This window comes from Pagrus major, chromosome 20, assembly GCF_040436345.1.
Source record: "Pagrus major chromosome 20, Pma_NU_1.0".
NCBI classification, from domain to species: domain Eukaryota; kingdom Metazoa; phylum Chordata; class Actinopteri; order Spariformes; family Sparidae; genus Pagrus; species Pagrus major.
The window spans coordinates 16800420-16810847 of NC_133234.1; the positions used below are offsets into that span (position 1 = coordinate 16800420).

The window sequence follows — 10428 nt, forward strand, 5'->3', positions numbered from 1 at the left end:
GATGCCGAGGCACTTATATCTACTGGAAATAAATGAAGAGGATATATTGTGTTGTGTTTTAATTGCCGACCACCATCCATTTTGTTTCCTATACTTTAACAAAGCCTTTACATTCTTAATTTGTAAAGTTAAATTGAGGATTTCACATTTATGCACATTAGACAGGGTGATATTTCAGATGTTTTTTGCTGGAATTCATCAGAAGTTAAGCAAAATGACTTGTATCATATTAATTTTGTCTACAAAGGATGGAGGCTGCACAGTCTCCAGAGCTAAACCTGTGTGAAAAGCAATTTGAATGTTTCCTTTACACAGACAAAATGAGATAAACTGTACTTGACATTCCTGTTGAAACCACTGTCTGTATTTATTTTCTGTTTTATTTTATTTTTTAAATCCCTAACTGACTCCTGATAATTTTTTGTGAATGTGTGTGTGTGTGTGTGTGTGTGTGTGTGTGTGTGAGGGCTTTTTTGAACTGAACTTATACTTCTGATCTCAGATTATTTAAATGAAACCTCCCTGAGGCCTGCACGTCCCCCAGATGTTCAGAAGAAGATTTGTTCAATCATATCAGACAATTATAAAACATTTTTTTTTATTTCTGCGGTTCGTGTCATAACATGTTTAGGCCTATACATCTTTTATGTCAGTTGCACTCATTCTGCATACAGGATAGTACTGGACACACTTTGATAGGAAGTACAACAGTATAGGGATGACATCAGTAGAATACAGAAGGTAATCAGGGGGCTCTTTCTGCCACTTCCGTCTCTCATCCTCTCAGAAGCTCTTGTTTCCCAAACAAAATATTACACGTTATAGGATTGTCATTAGAAGATCAACACGTCTTAATGAAAGGGCTCAATTGTGGAAAAAAGCATTGAGGTCCTCATAGGGAGGCGCCCTGTCGTGGTGCAAGTGCACATCGTGGAAAGGTGGAATGTTTTCCGAGTGCGCACCTCCGCTGCGCGCTCCCGAGGGCCCAAAGGGGGGGATGCTGTGGCTGGGTCGAGACGTGGCCAGTCCGGAATAATGCATAGAGTAGTGATAGTTCCTGTCTGTCTCAGAGGGCTCCTGCTGTCTCCCGGACAGGCCGCCGCCGCCGTTCAGGCACACGGGCGGACTGTGCTGGCCCTCGTAGTCCGGGCTGCTATAGTCAGGGGACGTCCCGCCCGGCGGGTACACAGCCTCGTACCCTGAACCGTAGGAATGGCTCCGCAAGTTAATCGCACCGGTTCCGGGCTGGTAGTGTGGGCTGGAGAGGCGGGAACACCGGTAGGAGTAGGGGTGGACGGAGAAGGGGGAGCTGGGCATGTGGAAGCGGGCTCCATCTGTGCACTGCTCAGTCAGGAAGTTCCTGGTGTTGAGCTGCAGACAGCCTGCCACCAGGTTGGTGGTGGGCTGGGACAGGCCTTTACACAACATCTGCACGTAGGCCACCACATCTGGACGTTTCCCGTTGCGTAAAATCTCCCCAAGGGCCAAGATGTAATTCTTGGCCAGCCTCAGAGTCTCTATCTTGGAGAGTTTTTGGGTTTTGGAGTAGCACGGCACCACTTTGCGCAGATTGTCCAGCGCGGAATTCAAGTCGTGCATGCGCGTGCGCTCCCGCGCGTTCGCCTTCATCCGACGCACCTTGGAGCGCTCCACGCGCGCCGCCGTCATCTTGCGCTTCTTTGGGCCGCGCTTCTTGGGTTTGTCCCCGCTGTTCTCATCCTCGCACTCCTCTTCCTCGGCGTCGTCATCCTCATCATCGTCGCCGGCCATCTCGGACTCGGCTCGGCTGCTGCCTTCCAGCGGCTCGTCCAGGTCGTCGTCCCCGAGGTGACAGGGCTCGTGCTCGTCGTCCTTGTCCTTGCAGTCGTCGTTCTCGTTGTCCTCCACCCAGTCGGCCGCGAGCCTCTGGACGTCCGGCAGCACCTCGCTGAACAGACGGCTCAACATCGTGGCAAGCAACCTGAAAGAGACACAGCCGAAGCTTTAGTCGGACTGTTTGGCAACCTGCTGCTGCTGAGGTGCGATGTCAGAGCGGGTCCTGCGAGGCCGTACCCAGGGGACACACACTACCATCATTATCCTGTAAACGTTTCATTTGAAACTGTGTGTGGCATTTATCAGTGAGTTGAGACCTTCTGTCACGTCCTCATACATCTATAGCAGCCCTGCTTTATAGACACATGCTCATTTGCATAGGTCACGTTTCTCTCGCCTTGAGCCTGATTTAATAAACCTCCAGGCAGACTGTCTGAAATGTGTTTACAGGAAATATTAATTTTAAAAAAACCTTTTTAAAAAAATGAAACTACAGTTTTCATATTTAGTCTGACGTGGATCTAAAGTAAGCTGAAATAATTGGGCCTTAAAACTGGAAATTCTGGAAGCCCTAATTCTGGATATAAGAAAGACTCCATAAAGATTCTTGTACATTGTTTAAAAATAATAATAAAAATCAGATGATATTAATGTCTTAAAAAGCAGCAGTCTGGGCCTCTGCCCTCAGTTGTCCGGCCCGGCCGGCCTGCTTCAGAAGGGCCCCCCAGGGACGCATTAAGGGTGCGGGTCCCTCCTCCGTCCTATAAATTACCACCGTGGAGGAATTCCAGCACAGCAAGGCCGCACACTGGACCACAGCATCCACAACTGATTTTCTTTTTTTTATTATTATTTTTAAAAAAAACTCTCTGAATTAACAGGTTTTCAGCCTCACTTCAGAGGAGAGAAAATCAAAAAATGGACATAATTCTGCAAGATTCTGTCGCAGATATCTGAGAAAGGGAATAAAGATTTTGTAATATGTGTTCAGGACCAGACTTCGGACTTCACGTAGGCCACAGGAAAAAAACCAAAAACGTAATCCGACATTTTCTTTAATGAACTTTAATCCGTCTTTACTCACAGTTTTGCGTCCGAAAGAACTGATTCAAGATGCGAAAACTTTATTGTCCACGAATGCAGGCATGATGGCTGATATGGAAACAGGCAGTACATATTAGGAGATTAAATGAAGATAAAAAGACAACGCAATCGACGAGCCTAATTATCTTTCTAATTTTAATTTCAATTTTATTTACGATTTTAGAAAAGCTGCCTTAAAACTATCACTAGGCCATGATTTAATGTAACATCTAACCATCATAATTTGTTTTAAAAAAAACTTACTCATCGGTTTTTCAGCTTTAAATCCCTGATAACACATCGACTAATAATCCAAACTAAACATAATAAAGTTGATGTTTTACAGCGGGATTTAAACCCAGTATAAAATCTGTAACATCCCAGAATCTTCTGAGTTTTTCTCTCCCGGTGATCTGAGCTCAGCTGTGCGCACTGAGTCCATGAAGGACGTTTTCCTTTTTCTTTTTTTTTCTAATCTTGTAAGCACAATGTAATTAATGCCAACCAATACCTTGTCAATTAGCCTGTGTATCTCTATGGAGAATTCTACCCCCACGGTGCTCTGACGCGCGTCGTCGTGCGCACACACACACACACACGCGCGCGCACACACGCACAAATAAAATATGATAAAATACACACTCCAGTGCTCATTTTTCTGAGGTAACACAAAGGAGACTGTGGATAAAGAAACGCCGGAATGTTTGCATTTTAGATTTATTAAAAGCTAAAAACAAGTCAAGTTGATCGATAATGGCGATAAAAGAAGATACAATCTATCTGATCACGAGAATTACAAAAAAAAAAAAAAAAGCTGCACGAGATTCGATTAAAAGCAATTATCCCTGCCTCTGATTCCTCCCTCTCCACACAACAGGCGCTCACACAAAGACAGAAAACTCGATCCATATCCCGATCAGTCGTGATATTGATCGGAGACGCGGTCACCTACCTCCGCGGTGGAGCTCAGTGACGGGGCAAAGCGGGTTTGTTTACACCATCTCTCTCCGGGTGGGCATCACATCCACACGCCCTGCACGGATGCTTGTGCAGGCGAGGCGCTGTGTTCCTGCTCTCACACCTCTCCCTCTCCCTCTCTCTCTCTCTCTGTCTCTCTCTCTCTCTCTCTCTCTCTCTCTCTGATGCTGATGCTGCTGCTGATGCTATCCCGAGCCCGAACGCGTGGAGGGAGCCGTGTGGCACCTCAGAGGCAGGACTGGGTGGGTTACATACCAGCTCTGATGCCAGGCCCATATGGCTGGCACGTCATTGGCAAGAGCCATCACATGAGAGCCGGTGATTGACATGCGGCCGCATTCACAGAGACTGGCTTCCCCCTGGGGGAGAGGGACTCGCCATCTGTCACTGAGCTGAAAGAGAAAATGGAATAAGGAGTGAATGGCACAAAAAAACAAAAAGAAAAACGCACTGGATTCAAACGGCTTCTGTTAGCCTCCATCTTTGGGAGAAATGGGGTTAATCTCATATAGACGGTTTAGGAAAACAATCCCTTTATAGAAGGAATAATTAAAGTAATCCTATAATGATCAGTTTTACAATGATATCATTCACATATGATTGGATTGTTCTCATTGGATGAATAATCCCACACATCATTTATTAAATATTTTTTTAAAGAAAGGCCACCAGGAGCAAATAAATCCCCATAGAAATGCTATACGGCAAATCCAGGTTTCCAATTCATAAGACAGGAAAACACAAAGGGCCCGGGATAAATAAGGGACCCGCCATAAAGATCAGAGTCAGGGTGCAATTGCCTAAACGAGTCAATTGAACTGAGCCAAGCAGAGCGTCTTGGTTTGGGTTGCCAGGCTTGGCACAGGTGCCGGTGGGCGGGCTGGTGCCAAAGGTGGCAGAGGCACAGATTGCGGAGAAGGGGCCAGAAGATGGGGCAGGACAAGAGAGACACACACAGAGAGAGAGAAAATAAGAATGAGAAAATAGAAAAGGGAAGGCTTATCATCCTCATAATGTTGGTCGGGTTCAGTTTATTGGCACACTTTTCTTTTTCCATTTTTAGTGAAACAAGCAAAACGTTTGAATGAGCAGATCAATGTGTTTGTGGTCATGCTGCAGTCCAGTCCTCTGCTGATGGAGACTTAATGTAAGGCAGGGTCACACCCTAACATGGTGTCATCATCCGGAGGGGCAGAAATGTAAAGAAGATTTTGTGTTTTAGTCCAAAAGAAAAGGTCAGTTATCCTCATCTTGGGTGTTTTTCAATGAATTTTAGCTCCAATCCAAGGAGTCTATGTCACATTACATCATGACTAATTGACATTCGGCTAACAATGGGTAGAATATTCATATCTGTTTACTGTAATACATTAATGACTTGATTATGGTGATTTTCTTCTATAATTGTGAGGTTTTCTTTATCATCTCCTCCTCTCCTGTTACAAACAATCATGAAATCCATCCAACATTCAGCCTAATTCTCACACTATAGTGGCAAATTAATGCATGAATAACAAAAAATGAATTTTAAAACAAAACATCAATGGGAGATATGAGTGATTTGATTTAACCCATTTGTGCCCACGACTGTAATTTTTAATGTTTTTGAACTGCTTGGCTGAATAAATAGATTTTCCTGTCACACTCAATATAGTCCTCAGGCACAAATGAGTTAAAGGGCAAAATGTGTAACTTAAATGTAAGTTATAGCTTATTAGTTTTATTAACAACCTTTAAATAACACTGTTGTCTGGACATTATCAGTGTGGTAGAGTTCACACGGGAGGTTCTCACTGTATGTGATTTCTCAGGCTACATGTGGGTGACATCTACTGGTTATTAAAAGCTAGTGCACGTCTGAGGAAAGACAAGATTGAAAGTGATATCATTCCTTCAGCTAGATAATAATAAATAGGATATGAGTGGAGTGAGGCCTTTATTGTTTATTAATGTGTTGTTTTGCAAATGATAAATTATGACCGAGTGTGTGACGACAATGTGTTTCGAACCCAGTGCTCCTTTTAAGAGCATTATTTGGAGATTAGATTTGCTTGTCCTCTTTATATTGTGATATTTTAAATACTGTTTAAAGGATAGGTTCACCCAAAAATTGAAATTAATTTGGGATCTACCGGTGATTTGGATTACGCCGATGAGCTGTTTGGAGCCTTTTTGTTTGTTTGTTTTTGTTTTTATTTATTTATTTTTGTTGTTGTTGTTTACATTTTAACATTTTAGCAAAATGCTGCAACACTATTTTGCTGTGATGTTTTATGGACTACAAAAATTTACCCCACTTTCCATCGGTATGGGGGTGAGTATAATGAATTTTCATTTTTGGGTGAACTTATCCTTTAATACAGCTAGTCATATGGGGGAGATGGAAGTATTCTGGCACCTCCTAGTGTTGATATGAAAACATACACCATGGCAGACAGCATCGCTCACCACATTATTGATAGTAACACTGATGGATTACACTGTATATTTGCTGCTTTTAAGACAATAATCCTGTAGATTATTTCCCTGCAGCACTGTGCATTTTAATATTATCTGAGTGATTGATTGTAACATGAGATGGTCTTCTCTTTGCTCTGTACTGACCATTACATGACAAGCTCTTCATATTGCACCTTGTATCAGTGTTGCAAATGAATCAATTTATCAATCTAACTTTATTATATAGTGCTTTTCAAACAGGTATGCAATTCAAAGTGCTTTGAAAAAACAAAAAAAAAACCATATACAGTGTAAAGTAACATCACCAGTTCTTACGTTTATTTTTCAAGGACGACAGTTGAAGTCGAAGTGAACTGAGCCACAGATGGGCTGTTTTTTTAAATCTCCAAGGTTGAAGTTTTATTTTTCATCTGAAGACCTCCCACAGCAGGTCTGAGTTCACTGGCAGAGATCCAGAGTCTTTCTCACGTTCACTTCAGTCCAGGTTGAACCTGTGGGCGGCTCGTGGGAACCGAGATCAGTCGTGGGACTCCCGGGTCACAGGGTGGCCTGCTATTTCTCCGGTCTAACAGGCACGAGGTCTGAGATGAGGCACTTACCAAGCCATGAGGTAAATGAAGATTTAGTCCGATGACAAAAAGGTGTGAAGATTAGCCCTCCCTTTCTCTCATCACACACAGACTTCTCGACTGTTTCTCTGTCTTTATCCTTGTGTCACCTCTTCTTCCTGTCTCCCTCCTTCTCACCTTCCAACCTTAAAAGTACAATCAATTCCCAATAAGGCATTGTTTGTGTGTACATTTGCATCTGGAACCTCCATCATATTGCCGGCTGATACATTGCCATTAAATAAAAGCAGATATCTCTCACAGCAATACATCGCTGTCACCTCTCCCTCTTTTTGTTGTTCATTTGCATATGAATCTGTCCTCTCCTCGAACTTGCTCTCAAGCCCTCACACACACCGACACATGCACACACACTACGCTTGCTGACTGCCAACACTCAATACTGTGAAGAGAATCTGTTGCCATGGTAATGAATTTCCCAGCTGACTATTCTTATATATTTACATAACATATAATAACGCCAAGGTAGCCACTGCAAAGAGCAGTTTGTCACTCTACCTTGAGAAACATGAAAACAGGGGTTTCATGATGACTTCTTTCCAGTGTAAACGTTGGCAGTATGTGCTTCTGCAAACCACGGATGTGTCGAAACTATACATTTCTTTATGTTGCAACTACAAGGTTCAATTTTCAAATGTATGTCGTGACAGCACTGTGCTTATGGTCTGGTTAGGGTTAGGCACAAAACCCACTTGGTTAGGGTGTGGAAAAGATAATGTTTTGGCTTAAAATAAAACACACACACAAACATGGCTGGAGATTTCCCAAAGTCTTGTTAAAAATATCTAGTTTCTGTCTCCACAAACACAGCTGGCGATGTCCCAAAGTCGCCTTAAAAAGTATCCAGTGGTGTCACTGTGGTCACGGCTTGGCAGCCTTCTAGCACTACTCCACCACCATCCACCACCTCCTGATATGAAAGTCAGGTCATAAACATACTGTACTGTATATTGTTAATGTGATATGACATGCATTGTACAAATGTGAATATGGTATGTATGACATTTGTGAACATATGAGTGGTTTGCAGAAAAGTTAACTGACTGGGCTGCATTCAGCTCCGCATCCCAAAATGAGAATGAACACATTGTGCTGTGCATATACAGAAGATTACAAATACAAAGGACTGTGGTCCACTGGCAGGAAGAACATTTGGTCTGCTATGTTCTCAACTTCTGTAGATGCCATCCAGAAGGTTTGTTTATTTATTTAACCATTGTTTAACCAGGACGTCCCTTGAGATTAAACTCTCTTTTTTGAGGGAGACTTGGCCAAAATAACACACCATTACAAAGTTACAGGAAGTGACAAAGGAGCACATTTAAAAATAGACAAAGGATAAAAGATAAATAATACGAAGTCCAGCTCAGGAATAGCAATTGCCCTCTTCGGTCACACAGTTTTTTTTAAATCAATGTTTTGAACTCTTGTAGGGAGACAGCTGAAGTGTGTTCTGAAGGTGAGTTCATGACCAGGGTGCAGAATAGGAGAAGGCTGCAACAACTGCTGTTTTGTTTTTAACTTGCAACTCAGATCCAGATCACTTCTGACAAGATGATCAAAGAGCAACAAACAGCACCAACGATGTTTCTTGATATTTCTTTTAAAATGAGATAGAACTTTATTTATCCATCATGCAGCAGCTGCAGTACAAAGTAGGAAATAGTTCATACATAAAGAAAAATGTAAATATAAAACACCAAAAAAAGCAAAAAAAGAAAATATAAAAAAACACATACACTAAATCCCAAATTTACACAATGTAACAAGATGAACAAGTAAGGATAAGTTGCAAAAATCTCAACATGCTTCTTCATTAGTTGCATATAGGTATTTGTTCAATGTCAAATCTAAATTACACACAAATCTTTTCCAAACCACCGTTTTGCTCATTTGTGCAGATATGAGTTTATATGCCCGCTCTAGAGCCTGTGATAGCCAATGTGTGATCATGCAGATAAGAGAGCCACTCTCTCTTCTTTCTCCTCTCTCCTAAGCCACTTACACGGCAGTCTCCAGATGACTGATGTATCATCATCACCAAAGAGATTTCAAATCCAGCAATATATAGTTTAAATCAGATTTTAAAGGCCTAAACATGGAAATTGTGCGGGTTTATGTATTGTTTATGTTTTGCTGTTTCAGCAGGCTGTTTTTTCCACTTAAGCACTTGTTTTTGACTATTTTATCTGATAAGATAGTGTAAATAAGGAAATACTGAACTATATTTTGAGGTCACAAGATTGCTTTTTTTTTTTTTTAGCAGGGGCCTGCATATTTCCTCAAAAAACATATTCACTTTAAATGAATTCAATGAATTTAAGCAATTCGGTGTGTTCAAACTCCTATAGATTAATGCCAGAAGCACTTACAGAGCTTATAAACTTTGAAAAGAGCCTAAAACCATGCCTCTACTCCAAATGGTTCATTGACAGCTCTGAATTTACTTTGGGCTGGATTGGGATAGGCATTTAATGATAATTTTACATACATCTCCAGGAATAAGAACATGTTAATTCAAAATGTGCAATAATGATGATCCTTCATGCAATGTCCCGAAAATCATAAAGTTGTAATAATCCTTCTCTTTTATATGTCTAACTGAATAAAGTAATGATGCAGGTGCTGTTGTGATTATGATAGTTGGTCACAGTTTGACTCAACATTGCCTTCAATTGTTCTGTGTCTGTATTCAGTTTTTTTAAAAGGCCAACTACAAAATGTTTGCCTCCAGTGATGTTATTCAGTGGCTAAGTTGCATTGTGGGTAATGTAGGCCCCAGAAGAATGTGTGGGATAAAAAAAGGGGCGATATCTCTAGTTCTGCTGTATCAATTTTGATAATTTGTTTTTAAGCTGTTTGTTGTGCGTCCAACAGTGTTACAGGAAGTCAGAACCTGGCGCCTACATTACCCACAATGCAACCTAGCCACTGAGTGACATCACTAGAGGCGATTAATAAGATTAAATGCAGCTTCATCTGCCAAAAAAGGCTTGATACTAGTTTTTCTTCACATCGGCTATGCAGTAGTACTCTACTTTCCAAGACCTGTATACACATTTGAATGAGTAAAATTGTTGTAGGTGCCCTTTAAGTATTATTTTTAGCCATCATTTAATCTTTTAATACTACAATTGTTGTGATTAATATTTTTACATAATTCAAAGAAAAGGTGTTGAACTTGTGTGACACTGAAGGCATCTCGACAGTTTTAGACACGTCGTATTTTCAGCCCATCTCGAGGGAAATATGCTGTCTGAGCCACTTTTGAACTGCAGAGTTTCCGACGGCAAGTGAAAGCATCTTAAAGCTTCGGCATGCTCTCCCCACCTTCACTCCTCTCTCTCTCTCTCTCTCTCTCTCTCTCTCTCTCTCTCTCTCTCTCTCTCTCTCTCTCTAATCACCACCACACAGCACAGGTCCGTGTAGTCACTGTAGGAGAGAGAGACATAAGCGGAGAGTT

At 41.7% G+C, this 10428-nt stretch overlaps 1 protein-coding gene across 1 annotated transcript; it reads right to left on the reverse strand.

Annotated features, from left to right (window-relative positions):
* Positions 1-864: 864 nt before the first annotated feature.
* On the reverse strand, positions 865-4229 carry LOC141015999 (neurogenic differentiation factor 2-like). The gene is made up of 2 exons (XM_073490230.1): positions 4132-4229; positions 865-1960 (listed from the first exon to the last, which is right to left on the reverse strand). Exons 1-2 carry the CDS (start codon positions 4203-4205, stop codon positions 865-867), a joined length of 1170 nt encoding a protein of 389 aa, XP_073346331.1. The 5' UTR covers positions 4206-4229.
* Positions 4230-10428: the final 6199 nt, after the last annotated feature.

Bases quoted from the DNA above. Each gene is read 5' to 3' on its own strand.
- LOC141015999 (XM_073490230.1), bottom strand. From the start codon at position 4,205: ATGTCAATCACCGGCTCTCATGTGATGGCTCTTGCCAATGACGTGCCA. The intron at 1,961-4,131 runs GTATGTAACCCA...TGTCTCTTTCAG, and splicing joins TGGGCCTGGCATCAGAGCTG to GTTGCTTGCCACGATGTTGA.